General features: G+C 36.8%; 1 protein-coding gene across 1 annotated transcript in view; it reads right to left on the reverse strand.

Annotated features, from left to right (window-relative positions):
• Nucleotides 1-21,110, reverse strand: part of LOC138701685 (mitochondrial glycine transporter-like) — a 39,554-nt gene extending 18,444 nt beyond the window's left edge. Inside the window, exon 1 of the mRNA XM_069828850.1 lies at nt 20,795-21,110. Coding sequence (XP_069684951.1) covers nt 20,795-20,809 — 15 coding nt within the window. The 5' untranslated portion in view covers nt 20,810-21,110. The remainder of the gene's footprint in view (nt 1-20,794) is intronic.
• Nucleotides 21,111-25,628: the final 4,518 nt, after the last annotated feature.

The raw sequence follows: 25,628 nt of genomic DNA on the forward strand, positions 1-25,628 counted from the left end.
AGCAGAATCTCCATGCTAGTGCTGAAAAGTTGGGCCTTCAAAGTACTTTCGTTTTCCAGTAAGATAATGACCCCAAACATACTGCGGGAAAAACTCGATTATGGCTGCTCTACAATAGTCCAAAACAACTTCACACACCCCCTCAGTCACCTGATACTGACGTCATTGAGCATCTTTGGTCTATTCTAGAGAAAAACAAAATAGCACCATTTCTCAAATAAAGGCGGTCTTAAGCAAGCTCTTCAAAGAAAAATGAGAATTAATTGATTCCACAATTACAGCAAAATTAGCAGAATCAATGCCACAAAGACTGGAGGCAATAATCGCGGCAAAGGGCAATCCAACAAGGTACTGAAATGCAATATAGGTTTATAAAGAATTCCTGATAGCAGGTGTACGATAACTTCTTGTGTGTATGAAAATAGGAGTGATTTAATTTTATTAAATATATTACAGAGATTATTAGATTGTCTTATTTTTTGTTACACTCAATAAAATATATAGAGTTTTCAGTCACAGTATTATTTGTAAAATATCAGGCATCTCACTTTTCTTCACAAATTATTTTTAGTCACGTTTTGTAGATGTACGAACACTTTTTGTACTCACTGTATGTATTTGTTTGATTACTGTTATACCGTACTCTTACCTACCCTTTAGATTCCCTATTTTATAAATGATCGTTGGATAAAGGAATTGAATTTAGTCGTCCCCCGAAATTTTGCTACAATAAAATTGTTCGACGGCTAAGATAGTTGCAAGTGCTGAAACCGGATCTTCACTATTGCGAAGTTGAAGTTCAGTGACTTGTTCCCTTCTTTCTCTGAGACGCGGAGTCTCCCCGCAAGGCGCGTGCTGGGAGACCAACGCGGCGTTCACGTGCTCACCCCGTCTGTTCAGAGGCACACGCCAGCTACAGATATCTTGACCTACAGGACAAGCTCAATCGAATGCCCGGTACCTCGACTTCTTCCTTCCATTAGTTTGTTTTGGAGTATTAGGATCATTTGACTTTGGTACCAATAACAGAAAGGCTGATATGTTCAGTTCTTGGCGCTGAAGATCTGCGTACGTGTGTCTGATGTTCAGTGGTTTCCTAGTCTTTTCTAGAGCAGTTATCTCAAAACTTTATAGCAACTGAAGGATTAAAATAGTTTAATATATGCTTCACACACAGTTTTGACTTAGAACTATGTCTTTCTCCGCACTATGAAGGTGAGGAGGTTAAGTAGAGAATTTACTTTCGCATAAAAATGCAACACCCTTTTCCTTGTTCTCTTTGTATTTCCTCGTCTTTGTATTCCACTGGTTTTCCTTCTTGTCTCCTGTTTTTTTGTATTCTCTGTGTTCACCTTCTTTTCCCCTTGTTCTTATTCTCATTCTATTCCCTTTGTTCTCCTTATAACGTCGGCCTCGGTAGCGCAGTTGGTATAGCGCTAACCTTCTTTGCTCTAGGTTGCGGGTTCGATCCCGGCCCAGGTCGACGGCACAAAATTCCGGCACACCGGCGACGTTGATACAATCTCGGCAGTTGCGAGCGTCGTTAACCATAATTTAATTTTCTCCATGTATTATACTTGTCCTTGTATCCTTCTTGTTCTCCTTATTTTTTCCCTTTTCTCATTGTTTTTTCCTTGTTCTTCTTGTCTTTCAGTTCTCCTTGTATTCCCCATGCTCTCTTTGTCTTCTCTTTTTCTCCTTGTCTTTCTCTTTTCTCTTTGTCTTACCTTCGCTTTCCTTGTCTTCCCCTGGTTCTCCTTACTTTCCCATGATCTCCTTGCGTCCCCCCGTTCTCTTTGTCTTCCCATTGTTCTCTTTGTCTTCCCATTGTTCTCTTTGTCTTCCCATTGTTCTCTTTGTCTTCCCCTTGTTCTCTTTGTCTTCCCGTGTTCTCTTTGTCTTCCCCGTGTTCTCTTTGTCTTCCTTTTGTTCTCCTTGTTTTCCGCTTGTTCTCTTTGTATTCCCCTTGTTCTTCTTTTCTTTCCCTTGTTATGCATTTCTTCTCTTGGTTATCCTAGTATTCCCCTTGTTCTGCTTGTTTCATTTTTCTCACCATACTCACGCAGTTCTACGTAAATATATACAACATAATGAAGTTGTGCACCTGTCGACAGATGAATGCATTCATCTGCAGTTCTACGTAAATATATACAACATAATGAAGTTGTGCACCTGTCGACAGATGAATGCATTCATCTGCAGTTCTACGTAAAGGTATGCAGCAAAGTAAAACTATGCCCCTATCGATTTTGTAGCTACATGAATAGAAACATTATGACATCTAATCTGTATGCTCTAGAAATTTAATGAACATTCAAAGCATTAAACAACAGGGAATTAAGAATGAAGTCCTTAGAACGTTTTAGAAGTTAGATTCTTTACAGTTTTTTTAGATCCTAATGTTTCTATAGTACAGAAATTTTATAATAAATAAGATTCCCGTAATAATCTTACACGTATATTTTTGTATGGTCCAGCACTGTAGAGTAACGGTTGGCGTATCTGACCGTGAAACATGCGGGCCCGGGTTCGAATCCTGGTTGGGACAGGTTACCTGGTTGAAGTTTCTTCCGGGGTTTTCCCTCAATCCATTAGGAACAAACCTTCGTTGTTTTTATGAACCTCCTGTGAAACAATATGTACAGAAAATTTTTTAGGAGGAAGAAAAAATTAATTAAATATCAATAGACCTACACTGATCCTCGATGTCATTTATGTTCATCATATTCACCATCGTTTTCTACCGAATTATTTCATATTCTTATGTACGCCCATTGATTGTTAATTAATTTTTTCTTCCTTCTGAAAAGTTATTTTCTGTACTGTCACATAGGTTTTATAAAAACAACGACGAGATGCTGGGAAACTTTCCGCGCTGGACCGAAGACTCTTTTCGCTGGCATTATCACTTGCATCTCATTCAGACGTTGGATAAACTTAACAGTTGATAAAGCGTCGTAAAACAACCAATTAAAAACTATTTGTATGTTCTTATAGTTTTTAATTGGTTATTTTACGACGCTTTATCAACTGCTACGGTTATCTAGCGTGTGAATGAGATGAAAGTGATAATGCCAGCGAAATGAATCCAGGGTCCAGTGCCGAAAGTTACCTAGCATTTGCTCTTAATGGGTTGAGGGAAAACCGCGGAAAAAACCTTAGCCAGATAACTTGTCCCAATCAGGATTTGAACCCTGGCCCGCTCGTTTCACGGCCCCATAATTCTATAGGACGTATTGTGCTGATATTCTTCAAATCAAATAACATAATTCTACAGAGAATATGAAACAGAAGTTCATTAGCTGTAGGTTTCCCAATTCTAGATGATACATGGTATCAAAATTCTTTGAGACAAGGGCCTCAACATTAAAAAAAGTGCTTGAAAACATCATTGCTCTCAAAATTCTTGAGGGTTCAAGGACCGAAAGATTCGGAGATTCAGAATAATTATTGTGAATAAGAATTCAAAATTACCAGGTTTGAGTACAGCCAAACATTCTTTTAGTTTACTTTCTGTGCATAAAGGTTCTTAAAATAAAGTAGATTGCACAAAACTTATGCGAGTAGCCTATATATTTCACACAATTTTGTGGTTTGTGTTAGGGTGAAGAAGGTTCTCATTGAATTTAGAGTAAACCGCGACATTTATTTGAAGACCTTCGGCAGATGTAGTAGCAGTTATTTTAATTAATTTAACCTTCGGGCTAATTACACTTAAATTCATATTAAAGAGGAAACTAGGCTATGAGTGATATTAGAAACTGGACTTCTTATCCAGACCGCCATCATTGCTTACACGTGACATTGAAGATAGCATAAAATATGTTCGCAAGTCTCCCACACTGTCTGAATGTGACCATCGACCTCCATAGTTTGAAGTTCAAGATGCTATCATACTCTTAATGATACTTTGAGCCTTTTGAAGGAGAGGGATGCGTAATATGGCTTCCTCTACGCTATTACACCAACTTTAATTTAAAATTAAAAGTTCAAAGTATTGGCCAGATGTGTATGGATGGTGCGATTGGTATTTTAGATAACTCACTTTTGATTAAACAGTTTATTTATAGCAGTGGTTCTTAACCTGAAGTCAATGCACACCCCAGGAATGTGAAGCACTTTATTTATAGTTATTATAGCATTATTTTAAGATAATTTTTAAACTGTATTTAATTAGGAACAGGAAAATAAAACTTAATGAGAATGTCATATATCTTAATGTGAGATTTTTTGGATTTGCATAGCGTTTCCGAGTCAATATCAGGGAATATAGGGAAGGGAGTATTATATATATATATATATATATATATGTATATATGTTGGCTCCATCACCAAATGTCTCTGATTGAGGTTCTGGATGATAATATGTATTAATTAATACATCTATTATCAGGCAGTACATCTTGGCGATATGTGTCAGAGGATGAACAATTGTTTGTATGAAATGGAAGGGAAAATGAACTGGCCGCCCTACCCCATTATCTCCTGGACCAGTTGACTCATGAGTGGTGCCTTGTTGGTATCACTTGTGAGGTTCAGACCTGTCTTTGGACAGTTGACATCGCCAAGGGGTTATTCTTCAAGACTGGAAGCTCGGATCTGTTACAAAGAGCTATTCTTCAGGCCTGTTGATAAGGGATCTTAAGAGAAAGATTCCCCTTTTCTTGTCTTTCTTGATGATGGGGTTGATATGTAGTTCGAATCTTTGGATATTTTTGCATCTATGAAGTGGTATAGGCAGTGGCGTAGCATTAAATTTTGAGCAGGGGAAGCTAACTCAAGTTGTCTTTCATGTATGAGGCAACGTATTGCAAAAATATACTCTTAAATAAATAGTAGTCGATGTCAAGTCAGCAGTCCGAAGATTGGTTGGAACCTCATAACACCAATAAGGCATCACCTCAAATGGTAGTAAAATATGATTTCATCGTTTATACATATCTATAAGATATAGACATATACAGGACGTATAATTTAACATTAGCTCACTCCGTGTCATATTTAAAGAAATCACAATATTAACGTCAATAGATACAGTGTTAGTAAAATTACGTCAATCAACGTTAAAATCTTTATCAGAAGATTATTTTTGACTACATAAATTAGTGTTAGGAACTGTTATTTCACTCATTATTTATTATATCAGCCACAGTGCACGCTAACACTTCAACTGAACACAAATCACGAAAGGGATAACTCGAAAGCTAAATTCTTTCCAATGCCAAAGCTAGCTTCTTCCGAGCCTTGCGACCAGGGTAGTTTAGTTAGAACGGAATGGAAAATCTGCTGGGTAGGTTACACAGAAGAATGTGTGAAAGAAACGAGTCTGTGGAGGGGATCGGAAGCTGGTGTGTGCAGGATTCATGTTTACTGCTGCATCACCAATCATCCTGAGCTGCCGCATCATAACATTTAAAGCGTACATATAAATTGTATTAAAATTAATAAATAATTTTTATTCATAAACTGCAGGCTTATTATGGAGTTATTAACTGGGGAAGCTGAGCTTTTTAGCTTACATTGACGCTACGCCACTGGGTATAGGTTGTCTGACTCAAGCCGATCACAAATTGTTTAGGCATCACGCACAACACGACTAGAGGTGGATACACTATACTTTTCGTCGTTGAAATTCTCTAACTGGCAGCGTCTGTATTTTAGTTTGTGACGATTGAGAACAGCTAAAGTAATAAACAATATAAATTCGAGGGACTAATTGACACATTAATTTATGCGATGCGTCTCAGTAAAGACACCTTTATAAAACGCGGATCTCTCGAGGAATCGCTCTGCCCCAGGTCGATGGCATTTAAATGTATTAAATAAAACATATTATCATCTCTCGAAGATAGTTCATGGCTCTTAGCTAGAGTGTTATGTTCGACCGCCTGGGAGGGTTCGATATTCGGTCCTAACTTTCTTTCTTCTTAATTTGGAACTTCGATTCCAGGTGATTATAGAATATTTTAATTAATACTACTCTAAAATATAAATATGCAATTCATCGTAACATCGTATGTACCAGAATTTCCACACCAGTAACTATAAAAGCTCGAATTCTACCGTCTAATCTATGAAGCTCGTAACAGCAAAAGTGAAAGATAGCGAGAGAAGAATTAAATACAGGATGTTTCAGCAAGCAAACTTCGTAGACATCATCCAACTCCATGTGGATTGTTATAGATTTCGATCTCGTATGTCTTACATTATGATCTGTCACAGTCTGAATCCAACTTTTTTCATGGTCTACTCAGGTTTTGACGTTTTCATGATAGTGTCACTAGGCGTGACATATTTAGATTGGAAAGGAGAAAGAAAATAAATAATTAACATAACAGATTGACAACACGTACATAACATAAAATTGAAGAGTTCAGATCCTTAGTGGGCCAAGCGCCATATAGTAAAAACTTAGAAAACAAGCGATGAAAGAGTAATGGAACGGAGAAAAGTTTTCAGCTCTACGTGCTGATGCTTTATCCACTAAGCCACACCGGATACAACTCCGACGCCGGTTAGAATCATCTCAGATTAAGCTCCAACTCTTGGGTTCCCTCTATATATATATATATATATATATATATATATATATATATATATAATATATTAGAAAACAAGGATTAAAATTAAGTGAATACCACAATTTCATGAAACACATAGCAAATAATATAAAGTATGCACATTAAAACTAAATTATATGTCAATTTTCATTAAACTATGGTAATCACTTAACTTTAACACTTGCTTTCTCCGCTTTTAATTAATGGCGCTTGGCCCACTATGGCTGTGAACCCTTCACTTATCATATGAAGACTAAAATTCGTAACATTAACGTGATGATGTTAGTGAACGTTATACTCACCCCTTATTCCTCCTAGGAAACTATTAAATACCTCCCAAATGTCTCTACTGTTATTTGGGTCGCCTAAGGAAAAATCAACGGCTTGAATGAGACTCCCTGTATAAAAACCCATAAATTTTGTACCTTATTGAACATTGCGGAAATCTCATCAGATTGCCATTTATCGTATTCTACTTTTACCGCATTAAACCAGAGAACTTGCGACTATGCATTTTTCTAGCCGATTCGAATATTTGTCGTAATTTAGAGTTACCAAAATAATATTTGGAAGAAAGATAGGTAAAGAGAAAAGTGTTACACAATTATTCACAAACATACGTATATAAAATTTGATACAAATCATCTAAATGTGCAAATAATACAGTATTGTGTAATGTCGGCCTCTAAACTATGATAGTGGGTGAAATAGCATACAAAAACAGTTTCAAGAGTTGCATAAAAGGGGACGAATGTGACACTTCTTCTTGTTAATGGGTTAAACTTTGACCCCAGTGTTTGGTCACCAGATTATCCTATGAGCAGTAATTGTTTGTATCAAAAACGAGACATATGTGCAACCGAAGATCCCCTGCAGAGAGTCGAGAGAGATGACCCCAAACGACAAAGAGACCTTTTGATGTTTAAGTAATACAGCGAATGAATAACAAATTAGAATTGGGATGGGAGACGTCACTATAAAAAAATGTTGCTAAGCTTCTTAGCACATCTCCATGGTAACTGTTGATCTCACGCTACGTCATTTCTTATAATTGTCTTGGGGTTTTCAGAATATCGTGTCATTGACGGATTGGGGTCATCAGAGGTTCGAGTTTTGTAAAGACGGATCACAGACTGCAAACCTTTGCATGTAAGTTAAACTTGATGAAAATACGTACGATATGAAAAAGAAATCTCTCTGGAGTAAGTGTCTCTGGTAGGATTTTATGTTGAGATGGAATTCGATCGTTTAAGTTGTATAGAAAGTAGAGAAAGCAACATTGACTAAACAATTAATAGAACAAGCTTGAATTGGAATAATTATTAATTTTATATTTCGGACCAGCCGACGTCTTCTCATGAGGACAAAATTCGATCGCTGTCTGATCACGTGACACTTATCGCGGAGAATTACTAATGGGGCAGATTCTTCGAGTATTTCAGTAGTTCGGTTTCTGAATGGGAGTATAAGGGTACAGTACATCAGTTATTCATAGATTTCAAAAATGCATATGACTCGGTTAAGAGAGAAGTTTTATATAATATTCTTATTGAATTTGGTATTCCCAAGAAACTAGTTTGATCAATTAAAATGTGTCTCAGTGAAACTTACAGCAGAGTCCGTATATGCCAGTTTCTATCTGAAGCTTTTCCAATTCACTGCGGCCTAAAGCAAGGAGATGCACTATCACCTTTACTTTTTAACTTCGCTCTAGAATATGCCATTAGGAAAGTTCAGGGTAACAGAGAGGGTTTGGAATTGAACGGGTTACATTAGCTTCTTGTCAATGCGGATGACGCGAATATGTTAGGAGAAAATCCACAAACGATTAGGGAAAACACGGACATTTTACTTGAGGCAAGTAAAGCCATAGGTTTGGAAGTAAATCCCGGAAAGACAAAGTATATGATTATGTCTCGTGACCAGAATATTGTACGAAATGTAAATATAAAAATTGGACATCTATCCTTCGAAGAGGTGGAAAAATTCAAATATCTTCGAGCAACAGTAACAAATATAAATGACACTCGGGAGGAAATTAAACGCAGAATAAATATGGGAAATGCATGTTATTATTCGGTTGAGAAGCTTTTGTCATCTAGTCTGCTGTCAAAAAATCTGAAAGTTAGAATTTATAAAACAGTTATATTACCGGTTGTTCTGTATGGTTGTGAAACGTGGACTCTCACTTTGAGAGATGAACAGAGATTAAGGGTGTTTGAGAATAAAGTTCTTAGGAAAGTATATGGGGCTAAGAGTGATGAAGTGACAGGAGAATGGAGAAAGTTACACAACACAGAACTGCACGCATTGTATTCTTCATCTGACATAATTAGGAACATTAAATCCAGACGTTTGAGATGGGCAGGGCATGTAGCACGTATGGGCGAATCCAGAAATGCATATGGAGTGTTAGTTGGGAGACCGGAGGGAAAAAGACCTTTGGAGAGGCCAAGACGTAGATGGGAGGATAATATTAAAATTGATTTGAGGGAGGTGAGATATGATGATAGAGACTGGATTAATCTTGCATAGGATAGGGACCGATGGCGGGCTTATGTGAGGGCGGCAATTAACCTGCGGGTTCTTTAAAAGCCATATGTAAGTAAGTACTATTTTTCATTGAATGGTTGTATCCCTATCATCACATGACGTCTACTTGTCGCTGAATATTTTGTGCGTGTTAGATTACGGTATATATTAAGTTAACGAGCAAGGAAAAAAGTCATAATAAGCATTGAAAAAGGAGCATCTTCTGCGGACCTCTGAAAAAATAATTTAGGAAGAGACTAGTGAAGTGCTTTGTGTGGAGTGTGGCATTGTATGGACAGAAACTTTACGACGAAGTGAAGAGAAATGACTAGAACCACTTGAAATGTGGATATGGAGAAGAATGGAACGTGTGAAATGGACAGACAAAAGAAGAAATGAAGATAGAAATAATGCTGAAGCTGATCAGGAAGAAAAAAATCAATTGGCTGGCCACGGCTGAGAAGAAACTGCCTACTGAAGGATGCACAGGAAGGAATGGTGAACCGGAGAAAAGTTCGTGGCAGAAGAAGATATCAGATAATAGACAACAATAGGATATATGGATCGTATGCGGAGACTAAGATGACAGAAAATAGCGAAGATTGGAAAATGCTGGGTTTGCATTGAAAGTCTACTCTTGGGCAGGTATTAATGAATGAATAAACATTCGTACAAATGCCCTCAAAGTTACAGGCGATTTCTTACGTTTATATCTTTTGTATACCGACTAATAGGTGTTGCATACCATTGTTTCTTGACGGTTAATTTATCTGTTCTGCTGTAAGAAGTTCCTCTTCATCTTCGAGAAATTACATTATTCAAGATAATGGAGCATCAACACATTTTCTCAGAATCTTTCTAAATTTTACAGATTTCTAAACTACTAACTCGGTGTCTAGTGGATATATCGGGAACGTTCAGGCAATTGATCTTAGATCATTGGTTCTGGGGACAATTATTCTGGTGTATTCAGAAACAATGACTTGGAGATATACAGGGTGGAAGTGAAATAATCCTGCAGATTGAAAGAGAAAATAGGGCACACTTAAATGAATATAAGACCTAGATTACGTTTTGTGATTAAATGCACGATTAATTTGAAAATTGAGTTGGAAGTTTCAGCAATCTGGCAACATCGCCACTAACACACTGCTCTTTCTTCTCATAATACAGATGTAAGAGGCCAGCGAACTCAGGTCTGTCTGCCTTAGTGAGCTACCTCCCATCTCCCTTTCTGGCTACAATGTTGCAAGCTGGTCGCATCGGTGAGTGGCTTCAAATTAGTGGTTTATAAATTAAATTTACACGAAAACCGTCCACGCTATTGAAATACTCCAGAGGGATAAATTATTCTTTATTAGATTTTCTATCGATATGGACAAAAATCTCGATCCTACTCGAATAGTTACCGAATAAGAGAGTGTTAAACATTTGGGACTTAACCGAGGCATTTTGTGCACAATCCAGTGATTAGAAGTTGTGCACCGCCATCTCCCCTAGTCCCAAGGTAGACATTTTACACGAAAATTTCTGACCCCGCCGGGGACCCGGGCCCGCTAGCCTGGAGGCAGACACGCTACCACAGAGCTAACTCGGCGGATAGGCGCAAATTTAGTTGTAAATCTCAATTTAGGATTGTGTTATTCAGCGATCAGATAGTAGTTGACTTACTTTTTATCACGATGTTAGATGACGGAAGGTCAATTTCCATTACATCACCTTCTGCTACGGAGTTCAGACGCTTTTTGACCTGGCCCCCCATAGCAACGGTTTGACAAATAACTTCCAATACTATACACACTGTATTAGTGATTTATTCCACTTATTTCAACAAGATATCGTATGATAAGAAAATATGACCCCGACATAGTGACCATTTTATTGGGTCGTGGAGACCATGACGTAATGTGATTTCTTAACACATATTTCTGCACTGTTTTAGGTGTTTTTATGCTCATGAAGAGCTTTTACGCTACATAGTGTCCCTGATCGCATATAATAGATTGATCAGTCTAATGGACTTTGAAGATAACTTTTACCAATTTCACTATACTGCCATCTAGCGACTGCAAAAGAAATCACGTTGTAACCCTTATGGAACTGCATGGACTAATAGCTTGCAACTGCACTTCCAGCTAGTGATCGTTACCAAAAATGCCTTTTCGACAGTAGAGCTTTTGTGGTTGTTCTCTTTTTATGCTGTCATTTCATAACATGGGAATGGCCAATCTGATATGTGATCAGAGGTAGTGTATACCCGCACTATATTTAGAAGTCATTACTCTACGATCAGTGCGCTATTGTTCTTTCATGATAATGATAATTCTACGATATAAAAATAAATCGCACAAAAAATTCACATGAAGTGTCAAAGGTAAGTTAGTCTGTTTTCCCATTGTACTAAATAAAAGTAGTATTGTGATGCTGGAAAAATTCAATTCGTTCTTACCGAATTGCTTACACGTGAGATCTGTGATATCCATACCTATTTGTATCCTTAAAATAATGAACTATCAACATTCTCGTCGACTAACTTCTTTTAAAAGAAGGAGTTTACAGAAGTCGATCTGTGGTCGTCAGGGAGAACGTAGTCTTTCTTCTAGATGATGCTTAAATTCGAGAGCCTTTGTGAATTTTGTAAGATCTTCTTACATTATTCACAGTCCACTAATTTTTAGGAAGACTGTTACAGGGACATGGTCTTAGAAGATAAAATGAAGCCATCTTTTCGGCGAAAGTATCAGCCTCTTCATTACTTATGCTACCAGTGTGTCCAGGAACCCACATTAACTTTATATTATTTTTTCTTGATAGGGAATTATCTTTAAATTGTAAATAACAAATTAATTAGGGCTACTATATATTTTTTAATAATTAAAAATTGGTTTAAATAACCAAATTTTGAAAAAAAAATGTTTTTAGCTTTAATTAAGTACAGCAGGGATGCAGAACTGAGGAAGAGAGGGGTGGAAGCATGGGGAAAGAGTTTGTTCCCCGTCCACAATCCCCGGCCTTGAATTATGTATCTGTGACGTCCGCTAGCACACTGAATACATATTTCCTCTCGCCCTACCATATTCAATGACGTGTGAGGGTGAAAGGAAGGGATGAGTCACGTGTGCCACAATTGGAGCACAGTTTTGCATCCCTGGCGTAGAGTATAGGACAAATTTCCCGCGGCCTAACTGAAAGGTCTAAGGCGTCATGAGAGGTAAACGGGGTTGAGTCATTTTTTGTGCAAGGGAATACACAAGTTAAATTCTACTGGCATTCGATGTGTTTTGTGTAGAAAATTATTTGCATTAAGAGTGCAATGTTTAATTTTTCATTTATCTGAAAATTCATTTTAAACTCATATGACTTATCTCCCTTTATCGAAACACCATCGGAATTTTTTAATGAAATTTCGGCCATTTTATGGGATCGGTGCTCATCCACCATCGTGATGATTTTGGACAGCTACAGTCAATAGCGAAATCCAGTTTTGAAAGCAGCTATAATAGCTAGGGGAATCATTTGGTTGGATGACCGTCCACTTCTGTTGAGCTATGTGGATGTGAGACCAGCAGTCGGCTGGTAGGCCAGTCTCATGGCCTGTCGAGCAATGGATTTTTATAGGCTGAAGTATGCATATAGTACATACATACATACATACATACATACATACATACATACATTATTAAGAAGATAATTACAAATTGTCTGAAAAATGTAAATCTTTACGAGGTGGTGGCTCTTGCGATACTTTTTGTGGGTGTAAACAAGGGCGATAATATGTCGCTGGAAGTTGAAACAGAATAGTAATATGCGTTACAAGAGTGGTATGTTGAAGTTTTCATGTTCGAGGAAAAGTTTGAAAAAGCGAAACGTAGTTGAGCTTTTTTAATTTCCGAGAATTGAAAGAAAACATACCGCTCGTGTATCGTACATTATTTTGTGCGAAAATCGTTCATTACATACCTGAAAGAGGAATTTCTAATTAGTTGCAATGAAATCTCCATCTTGGTTTCTGTTCAATGACGGCAAATTTTCAAAACAAAAATATCTATCTTCAACATTGTTGCTTTAAAATGTTTTCTGTGTTTACTATACTCCAGCAGGCCGTGATATACGTCTGTCTTTTTTCCCTCCCAGTCTATAAATGCGAACTTAAAACAAACGGCTTCCTTAATGTTACATGCATCACGAATGCAGTAACTTTAGTGGAGTTGTAGAGTTTACTTAATTTTTGCAAATATTTAAAAACAATAATTAGCAGTGCAATTTAAGTGAAATTGCAGTGGTAAGTTTCCAATTTATAATTATTACTATATTGAACGTCTCTAAAAATAATATGTTAAAAGCCTAAAGCAGTAAAATCAATATGCCACTTAAGCGGTAAGAAGAGGGAAATTGTTATGTGTGTTCAGTTGGGAATGCTGAATGTGGAATTTTAGACTTACGCCGGATTGGTTTTGTGCGGAAACCAAGCAAATACACACTATCTCGCAAAAATGTCATATGTATAAGTACGAGTATTAAACGGATGTACAATTATTAAATTGACGGTGAGAATTGAAAATTAATTCCCCAAAGAAAACATTATATAGGAACAAACAGGCTTGTTATAGAAATGAACAATACTGTACCTGCATTGCATGACAGCTTTTGAATAGGGACATAGAACCACTGAAAAGACTGTATGAAACATAACATTTTTAAGCTTGAACGTGCAGTGTCTCTCCTGATCAATGAAGTGACTTGAAATTACGATAAAATTTTCATGCAAAATTCGGTCACAATATTGCTTTTAGGAAACTGCCAAATAGGCTGATTTTCTGATCAAAATAATTTGGAATAAGATAGCCAAGATTATATAGAAGCATCAATAGCTCAAGGAATGAAATTAAAATATTTGAGTTAAGCAGGCTCTAATTATAATTTGAAAAATGAAACTGAGCTTGATATTTTGAAATAAAGTTAGAAGGAAAAACCAATAAAAATAGAAGAGTAAACACGGCATGACTTTATACAATGTCGGTTGCTCAGGATAAGGACCAATGGCGGGCTTATGTGAGGGCGGCAATGAACCTCCGGGTTCCTTAAAAGCCAGTAAGTAAGTAAGTAAGTAAGTAAGTAAGTAAGTAAGTAAGTTGTATTCGGTTACCTATATAAATCAGAAAAAAAACACTTAAGGATGATGGCACCCGAGGACTGCGGTTGCTATGGAATTATGCTAAGTAAACTTAGCAAGTAATTTATCAATGACGCGTTAAGCATTTTCCCCATCCCGATTCTAATTTGTTGTTCATTTGCTAGTGTTATATATCAAAAGGTCTCATTGGCGATAGGGGTCATATCTCGTGACCCTCTGCAGGGGGCTTTGATTGTACATATGTCACGTTTTCAATACAGTCGTTGTTGGTCATAACCTCTGAGATATTTTATTTTAAGAGTTTTTATTCATTATACTTTGACTTGTTGACCAGGTCGTTATGGATGATGTGACCCTAAAAATTTGCCGCGGTAAACAAAACTAAAATCAGATGTACGTTTTCTAAGATATTGCATTATTTCTCCCAAAATATTGAATGGCTTTAGGAAATGCAAAAGTGATAGTCAACTTTTGAGAAAAGGTGTTGATTTTATGGTCACGTGGTTATCATACCTGCCAATAGTTCTGATTTCCTGGATTCAGAGTTTGCCGAGGAAGATTTATTTTAAAGGATGATGAAATTCTTAGCATGATTACTTTGAATAGGAATTAATCCCGAAATCCCCTTGGCATAGACTGAAAAAACACAAATAATTCTGTAATATTTCGAAATGCGAGGACTATAGATAACTTTTCAGTCATTTTTCGCCGACGCTAAAATTCGACTCTTTCAGTATTATTCTCGTCTTCTATTCTACAGGGTGATCCGTTTGGGAAGATATAAAATAAAAACGTGATAGAATTAGAACAGTTGCTATTTATTGTTAAATAATTTGTACATGAATTCTAGAAGAATGGGAGATTTGTCTCAATTAAGCCTTAACGTGCCCACCATTGCGAACATGACACAGTTCATATCTTGAGGCTAATTCGTCCCATGTGTGGTCTAACATCTCAGGGGTAACTTTCTAAAAAGCTGAGAAAATCTTTTCTCTGTGATCATACGCATCATTCTTCATGAAATCTCAGAGAAAGAAATCGGGTGGTGTCAGGTCTGGGGAATTTGGAGATCACATAATTGGCCCTCCTGGACCACATCAGTTTTTACCAAATATGTCATCCATATAATCACGGACGTCTGTTGTTTAATGAGGTGGAACCATTCTGTTGGAACATGATACCCATGTTGTTTTCTTGTTGCAGTTGTGGTTCGAAAAAGTTTTTCAACATGTCCAGGTATTGTCCTGATAGAACTGTTTTCTCTGTGAAGCTAAACGGCCCACACAGATTATAGCGACTTACCGCGCACCTAGGGTTACCATGAGAAGAAATTCTATAGAGGGACATGGAATCTAAAATAAGAGGAAAAGTATTTGGAATAAATTTGAATAATGAACAAAAAAAAGTTTCCTTCCCAGGCAGGATTCGAACCACGAAAGTCTTAATTACCAGTCTATCGTGCTCTGGAGTGAACAAGGCTCTGAAATCAGCTACAAGGGTCGGTCCGGGTTTTTTGCCACTACATACATACATACATACATACATACATACATGCATACATACATTTCTGCTCAAGGGCAGATGTTTTACTGCAATCCCAGCCTTCTCCAATCTTTCCTATTTTCTGCCTTCCTCTTAGTCTCCGTATACGATCCATATATCTTAATGATATCTTCTTCTGCCCCGAACTCTTCTCCCGTTCACCATTCCTTCCGTCCACACCTGTGGAGTAACGGTCAGCGCGTCTGGCTGCGAAGCCAGGTGGCCCGGGTTCGAATCCCGGTCGGGGCAAGTTACCTGGTTGAGGTTTTTTCCGGGGTTTTCCCTCAACCCAATATGAGCAAATGCTGGGTAACTTTCGGTGCTGGACCTCGGACTCACTTCACCGGCATTATCACTTTCATTTCATTCAGACGCTAAATAACCTAGATGTTGATACAGCGTCGTAAAATAACCAAATAAAATAAAAAAAAATAAAAATCATTCCTTGCAGTGCAACTTTCGGTAGGCAGTTTATCAGCTAATGACCCATAACTAATATTTCGTACTCGAGTAGAAGATCTTGCAAAACAGAAACATATATGAAACGTTTTGTCTATTTTGAGAAAAAATAATTTTTAAAATATTTTTTTTATTCACCTGCACACTTACAGATACGATGTATCACTTCTTAGCTATCGAGATCCCAAAAGGCCTTGATCAACGATAACATGGAGGTGTTACCAAGCAGGTATTTTTGTAAAATATTATTACAAAGTTATAATAGTACATAAGACTTAAGAATTTATATGAAAGAAGTTTGGCACTTAGCAACATGTAGGTTTTGCCAAACAACTGACGTAATTTTTTTTATCATCGAGAAAGTAGATTTCCGTCGTTCTTACTAAAGACGAGCGTCATCTTGTGGCGAACAACAATATGACGTCTGAAAGTTATTCAGTCTGGGAAGAAGAGCAAGTTTATCTCGCGAGAGGACATTTAACATCTGACCTCTTCATCTTTGCTGGGGGTAATAGTATAGAGCTATTAAACTTGGTGTCTACTCCCCCAGGGGTTATCACCGAGTGGCATTGCTCTTTTGATAACTTTATAATATATAGATTTAACACGACTTTTTAACTTTCGCCAGATTAATAACATGTACGATTGTTACGTAACTGATGTTCATTCGAACAAACATTAACGACCACTCGCGAACTCAAGTGATGAAATGGTGTTTTCTTTAATTGCGTATCACAGTTACTATGTGCATCTGTAGTGAAATAGCATGCGTACATTTTATAATGTTGGAATACCATGGTAAGGCTTTGGGGATACGTAAGATTTCAAAATTCGCTATGATGAGGTTACGAATAGAGAGACCTTATGATCATCATAAAAAAAGAGGCCACTTCGACATTATAGACCTTGTAAGCTAATACGCCCCTAACTAAACACCCCCAAATTTACAAGTACTATTGAAGACTCCAATCTTGGAATTTGCGGGGTGAAGAAGGGTCTAAGCGAGGAATCAAAAACAACAGATAACGTTCTGAGGCTTGTGTAGGCCTGTCATCATTGCACGTGTTCAATATTACAAGACGTTCTGAAAATAATTTCACCCATCGTAGACTGGAGCTCGAGGTACTAGTATCTGATGCAAATAAATGAATTCCCGAACAAGGGACAATCAATTTTTTTTATATGGACTAGACCGGGGTGAATAGTAATATTATATTTCGAAAATGTTGGCAAAATGAGTGAGTGTCCACGCGAATTGAGAAGAATTCTGTAGACACATTGAAAATATAGAAAAACAATAGGGTACTGTGAAAACATGGACTCCAATCTTATATGATTAATAATATTATTAGGTATGTGATGTTGGGGACCGATTATATAAATTGACTGCAGTATGGTACATAGCCGGGGACGTGAGCTAGTACGAGGACAATGACTTGGTTCTGCGATCGATTACACGAATTACAAGGTGCACATAAATCTGGACAGGTCTAAAAGTAAATATACACTACATAGCATTAAAAAATATATTTTTACGCACCTTTCGCTATGTGCAGAAGAATTTTCATAGAATTATTCGTGGGTTTGAGTTTCCTCCTTTATTTTCTTGGGCTACAATGGCTCTTATATAACATCGCTTGTCACCTCGTATGTTTGTATTACACAATTTACATGTGAGCCGTTGAGAGCAGAAGTGATTAATGAGGATTAAAATAAACATTCTGTAAAATACAGTGCAAAGTAGCAATTAATATTCAATTTATTTAAACTATTAGTAGTCAGTGGAGATAGCACGAAGGATATATTAATTGCTACTTTGCGCTGTATTTTACAGAATTTTTACTTTAAACCTCATTACCCAATTTTAACTTACACCACTTCTGCTCTAAACGGCTCATGTAATGGTCCCGTCATTCACTTCAAAACTCTCACCAAATTCCGCTGTAAAAATATGCGCCTGAGAACCTTCAACCTTCGGCATTATTATTCAGCAGGTACACTGTTTACGCTTGCTACGGTAGTGACTGGCGAACGGAGTATTCAGCAGGTACACTGTTTATGCATACTAGAGTACTGACTGGTGAACGGATAGCCAACTTGAAACCACCGTAACGCACCCTATCGGTCCCCAACATTACAAGCCTAGTTATTATAAATTTAAGGGGGCTTACGACAGTGGTAGTGATAGTGATAACATTAATAATACTGATGACGGCGATGATAGTAGGAGTAGTGAAAACAGTGACACTGCACCTGAATGTGATGCTGACACCTAATGCTACATACTATTGACTGACTCAGATGTGTGGGTGTCATTTCATAAGGCTTTTCCGCTTCATTTTAACTGTGCACATGCTCATATTTATAACTTTGGTGACATTCATACACAAAGAAACACGTACATTAAAATAGATAACAGAAATAATGTACCTAGAATGAATCCCAAATATGTATGAAAACTGTAAATACGAGGGAGATTCAAAAAGTAACCTTAATAGCTAATTGTTTTATTAATTGAATATGTACAATAAGTAGAGCCCTGCCTTTGGTCACCTAAACGCTCCAAGCAAGCCGCAGCAGTATACGTGTATATAGAATATAGCTCCTTGACACCACCCCTCATCTGCACCAGTGTTGCCAACTGGACGGAAATTCCGTCAAAACTGACGGAATTTCAACGTAGCGGACGGGAAAAGAATGGCTTTGACGGATGACGGATTTTCTGACGGAAAATTACGATTTACATCGCTTTTGACTTTTCTAGCGGCTGTCATTTTTAACTGTCTAATGTTTTGGGGAATTTACTTTTTCTTTGAGGAGTCCTGCCCGTGCCGTACCGTGTTAAGGAATTATCTGTTTCAGATTTCCTCGTAGTCAAGTCAGAAGTTGACGAATTATTATTTTAATCAAGATTGGTAAGGTGTGTTAAAATTTGCTTTTTATTTGTATATAGATATGAGATGGTATTATTATTATTATTATTATTATTAATATTATTATTATTATTATTATTTTGACGAATTCTGACGGATTTTCTGATGTTAAGCTGACAGGAATAAAATTTGTGTGTTGGCAACACTGAATTCTGCACAGTTGATATCTGCTGTTCAGTGAAAGAAGTACGCGGTCAACATGCCAAAACAAACCAAAGGTAGGCGCTTGACGATCAGTGCTCTGATAGAAGAATTTGGTAACGAGTATTTCATGCAGAAAGAAGAAAACATTTTCTGTAAGGTATGCAACATTGAAATAAAAACCAACAAACGGCGTTTTATAGAGAAATATTGCAACACGAAAACACATGTTACACCTGTGAAAGAATTGTCCACAAAGCATGGAAACGTGCCTTCCACTTCCGACTTTCCCGCTAATCGGTCTGAATTTTACAATGACTTGTGTAAAATGTTAGTATTAGCGGATATTCCATTTGAAAAGGTCGAAAATAGTCACTTTCAAGAATTCATGGAAAAATATAGGCCTACAGAAAGAAAACTCCCTTGTGCAACAACAGTACATAGATATCATTTACTGCCCTGCTATGAAAATGTGGTAGCTCGCATAAGGAAATCTGAAAATGTTTATGATATTTCATTGTAATGCATAGATGTTCGTAAAGTTCATAGAACATATAGTTTTGTTTAATGAGATGTATGTCTTTTCAACTAATAATTCCAACCTGTACGACGTCTACAGTATGTAATTGCAATATATTTATTGTAAAAATAATATTTGTTTGACTTAAAATAAATAGTTTATTATTATTGAGTCTTATAAAATAATTTGTCGCACGACTACAGTAAAATATATCGTATCTACTGTTCACACGTACACACAGAGACGCAAGATGTAAACACAGTGCAGTACCGGGGAGACTGATTCGCTGCTTGCTTGCACTGTTTTGATTGACAGGGCTCTCCGTACAGCGAGGTTAGAAATGCTCGCCTTACACCTAACTTGTATCTAAAGTGACTGAAGGCAGGGCTCTAACAACAAGATTACAAGCACTTAATCACTTTTCAAACATAGTCCCAACTACGTTCAATGCAAGTGTTTCTGTTAGACCATTATTACCTTAATAGATATATTCTGTAGGACCAAAAAATTAATCTTTACGTAGATTATTCGCCCAACAGTGCATAATCCTTTGGAATTTCGGCCACCAAGCCACTCAATTGAGTGCGCTCCTTGTATAATGATAGCTGACTTAATATTATGTCAACATTATGTCTATGGAGTCAGGCCACAAAGGGAAAAACACTAGAGGAGAGGGATTCGATCCGGTGCTGTGGATTTAACTTCGGCGTAGCTCAGTGATTAGAGCACTTGATACGTAGAACCAAGGATCCGGGTTCGTTCCCCGGCGCCGGAGCGAATTTTTCTCCTCTAATAACCATTGTTACCGTAAAAGATATATTCTGTAGTACCAAAAAATTAGTCTTTACGTAGATCGAAATATCAATGGTAGCATAGTAAAAGAATGTAATTGTTATTGAATACATGAAAAATATGATTAGCATGCATGATCTCCATGACAAGCTTTTTTTAAAAAAAAGTTCAGAATAATTACCTCAGCGATAACCATGATGAATTCTTCAGTTGATTACTATTGTTGAATGCTGACAGTTGTAATACTGGTTTTATTCTGCTTGTTCAGTCTTGACGTCTAGATATTTAAAATTAATGAAACGCTCAATAAATAAAATAAATTATTTGGTTACAATTCACTTTTCACATACACGTAACTATGCACACTCGTTAGTCAATTGTCAATTCCTTCTTACGTAAGGTCTTGAGGCGTTTGACAAGATACAGGAAAAAATGCACAAATTTCAAACTCTACACAGCCGGAAACTTTAAAGCACATTATCAAATAGATTTAAAATAAGTAATGTAACATTTTCTTACAAGTATATTTCTTAAATAGGCTGATACAAATCGCAAGCTGTGACGTCACATTGACGAATTACAAGCGGTTACTGTGACGACTATAGTCAATATCTCTCGTACCATTTGCTCATATGGTCAAACAGAATAACAAGGCATTGATATGTTTTCTTTTTGTGATAAGAATTATTAGAGTGAGACAGAAAAGACATTGGCCGTAAATTCTTGGCAACGTTTCAACATACTGTACTAATTAGTTGCATGGTTAAACTTAAATCTCTATTTAAGCGTTTGGGCAAGAAAATGATCAGAAACAAGACTCGGTGCAAAAGAATTGCATGTAATTTCACTCGCATGACGCATATGTTCACTACATACCACATAGGGTTACCATTCGTCCGGCAAAAGGAGGACATGCCCTCTTTTTTAATCATTTTATCCTGTCCGGTAGGCATTTAAAAAAAATGAAATGACCGGCATTTCGCATTTCAACTAGAATTAATATGAATATTGAATGATGTGCGATATTATGCATAGAATATCTAAACAAATGGTGAAAACCTATGAAAGAATTTAACTGCTTTCAATAGTTGGAGCTGGAGCACATACAATATGATGACTTATTGACATGCATTGAATTCTTACACTTTAAAAATGTCACTATTCATGATTCTAAACTATTTTATCAATTGTATTCTTCAATGTACAAAGATATGCCAATCAAATTAATTTGGACAAAGATTTAAGTTTAGATAAACAATTGTGCAAATTCAATTCCAATAGTTCTGCGAGCACTAAAACTTTCTCAGAATTCTTAAAAATATGTCAGTTATATTTCTCTATCCCAAGTCACAATGGAAGTGCTGAGAGAATATTTTCCCTAATATTTTCTCAATGGACAAAAGAACGGGGCAATCCAAAGAACGAAATCGAATGCTAACGGAGATAGTCAGAGGTATCATCATGGTGAAATATAATTTCAACGATATGTCCTGTGAACAGTTCCATAGTTATTTGGTTCAAGATAGAAGTTTGTCCCTTAAAGCTCTTGTGCACAAAATGGGCTCCACCGATAAGTAGGGTACAGATGTAATACTGATAAGCAACTAATGAGAAAACTAAGGTGAGCCATTGTTTTTATCTTTGAATTTTATTCATACCAATTTTTAAAAAGTCCTCCTTTTTTCAGCAATGTCCTCTTATTTTAGATTCCTTGTCCTCCAATAGAATTTCTTCTCATGTTAATCCTATATCACATTTGACGCAGATGAATGATAGTTTCAGTGCCCTCTCGCTTCTCTAGATCACACTGATGAGCCCACATTCTTGTTACTCCACTCAGAAGTGTGGGTTTTTGAGCTGAGAATGAAATGTGGTCTTTCTTCTGAGATCAATATTTTGTTACGGAAAATAGACTGACTAATAAACGTTGGTCATTGAAATTTAAGGTTTGACATATATTTTACAAAAATTAATTAAATCTAGATCAGCAAGGAAAGCACGCACCTATATTCTTACTGGATAACAAAATTGTTGCTTTTTTGAAAATGTTGCATTTTTACATCATTTACTTGAGCTTGGTAGCTTACCAACTCCGAAATACTTTTTAGAAGCGATCGACGGCGACATTTTTTGATCAGATCTATGATGAAATCATGGAGCTTGTGGAAGACATATGGCTCCATCATTTAGAACTTCCAAATAAAAAAGATAAATTAGAAAACCATTTATCGATTAAAATTTCATTTATCACTGGACTTACCAGAAACAAAAGGAAACGGTCAGGAAAATGGGCAAAAGGTATGTTTCTGCAGCATGAAAATGCGCGTCCTCAACGACCACCAGCATTACGAAAATGGAGTTCCATACCGTACTCTCCAGACTTGAATCCTAGTGATTGTCATCTGTTCAGGGTTGAAGAAAGCTCTAAGCGGACGTCATTTTGCAGACTTTGAAGAACTGGAAGCTGCTGTCCTGGCGTGGGTACGAGGCACTACGCAAAAGTAGTTGCAAAAGGTTCTGAAGTTGCCACACAGGTGGCGCAAGTATTAATACATATGAAAGGAGAGTATATTGAAAAGATGGACCTATTTGCTGAGCTGTAGCTAACATATTTACATGAGAAAAACATAAAGTGTAAATCAATATAGTACGCCCCTCCGTATTGATAAGAAGATCCCTGAAAAGAAAAGCACGAAGAAAGAGACAAGGTTCTACAAGACAATGACAATTCCATCATTGATGTATGCAGCAGAATTATGGACACGTAGAAAGTGCGGAAGACAAAAAAAATCCAAGCAGTACAAATTAAATTTATCAGAGCCGTAAATGGATGCACATTATTAGACAAAATAAAAAATGAAAACTATGAAAGAAGAATTGAAAATATACGAGATAAAAAAAGATAAACGAAGGTACAATTGGAAAGAGCTTACTTAACCGAATGTAAAAAGGGAGACTTACTTATAAATGGCTTTTATACAACCCGAATGTTTATTGCCGCCCTCACATAAGCCTGCCGTCGATCCTATCCTGACCAAGATTAATCCAGCCCCCATCATCATATCCCACCTCCCTCAAATCCATTTTGATATTATTCTCTCATCTACGTCTCGACCTCCCCAAAGATCTTTTTCCCTTCAGCCTCCCAATTAACACTCTATACGCATTTCTAGATTCACCCTTATGTGCTACGTGTCCTGCCCATCTCAGACGTCTGGATTTAATGTTCCAAATGTATTATGAATACAATGTGTGCAGTTCTGCGTTGTGTAAGTTTCTCCATTCTCCTGTAACTTCATCCCTCTTAGCCCCAAATATTTTCCTAAGCACCCTATTCTCAAACATCCTTAACCTCTGTTTCTCTCTCAAAGTGAGGGTCCAAGTTTCACAACCATACAGAACAACCGGTACTATAACAGTTTTATAAATTCTAACTTTTAGTTTTTTGAAAACATACATACTTATTTACTTACTTACTTACTTACTAGCTTTTAAGGAACCCGGAGGTTCATTGCCGCCCTCACATAAGCCCGCCATTGGTCCCTATCCTGAGCAAGATTAATCCAGTCTCTACCATCATATCCTACCTCCCTCAAATCCATTTTAATATTATCTTCCCATCTACGTCTCGGCCTCCCCAAAGGTCTTTTGCCCTCCGGCCTCCCAACTAACACTCTATATGCATTTCTGGATTCGCCCATACGTGCTACATGTCCTGCCCATCTCAAACGTCTGGATTTTATGTTCCTAATTATGTCAGGTGAAGTATACAATGCGTGCAGCTCTGTATTGTGTAACTTTCTCCATTCTCCTGTAACTTCATCCCTCTTAGCCCCAAATATTTTCCTAAGAACCTTATTCTCAAAAACCCTTAATCTCTGTTCCTCTCTCAAAGTGAGAGTCCAAGTTTCACAACCATACAGAACAACCGGTAATATAACTGTTTTATAAATTCTAACTTTCAGATTTTTTGACAGCAGACTAGATGACAAAAGCTTCTCAACCGAATAATAACAGGCATTTCCCATATTTATTCTCCGTTTAATTTCCTCCCGAGTGTCATTTATGTTTGTTACTGTTGCTCCAAGATATTTGAATTTTTCCACTTCTTCGAAGGATAAATCTCCAATTTGAAAACATACTAGATGACAAAAAATTTTCAACCGAATAATGGAAGAAATTTCTCATATTTATTCTGAGTTTAATTTCATTTAATTTATTAGATATAAACCAAATGGCAAAAGAGCATAAGGCCGACGTAAGGATGAATGTTTCCATAAGAAGCCGGAAGAGGTTGTGGCCTAAACCGTGAAGGAAGAAGATATTTCTCCTTCAAAATGTGATATATTTTTTACATAACTCACATTAGTTCATAATATTGATAATTATTTTCATGCATTTTATATTTGATTCAATAGTAGGGCTAACTTCATGTTAATTAGCACCCAAAAATAAAACTTTTATAATACTTTAATAAGCCGTCGGCGAACCTTAGGTGTAGGAAGCTGCAATCGTGATCCTAGGGTGCGGTCGGTTCGAATCCTCCTCAGGCTGATTATGTGGTTGGATTCTTTTTTCGAGATTTTCTCAACTGTAAGGTGAATATCAGGTAATTGTATAGCGAATCTTTCGCCTTATCTCGTCAAAATCCCATTTCAGTGTCATCAATTCCCCAGATGTTAAATAACTAGCAGTTGATAGATCGTCGTTTAATAATGAATTTAAAAATAATCTTTATAAAATAAAATATAGTTTTCTTTTGTAAATTAATGACTGTTATTACTCTAAGCTGCTTAATATGTGGCTTTCAAAGGGCAGTAAAGAGAAATCCTGTTAAGGATTCATTACTTCATAGCCAAAAAAAAGATTCCGGAGCATAGCTATGCTATGCTGGAAGCTCTTAAACGTAGAACAATTGATTATGTCCTGCTAAAAGTAATGAAATGGACTATAATATTCTCTATTTCATTTATCTATTGCTAATAATAAAAGTAAAACAATAATTACAAAAATCT

This window comes from Periplaneta americana, chromosome 6, assembly GCF_040183065.1.
Source record: "Periplaneta americana isolate PAMFEO1 chromosome 6, P.americana_PAMFEO1_priV1, whole genome shotgun sequence".
Classification (NCBI taxonomy): domain Eukaryota; kingdom Metazoa; phylum Arthropoda; class Insecta; order Blattodea; family Blattidae; genus Periplaneta; species Periplaneta americana.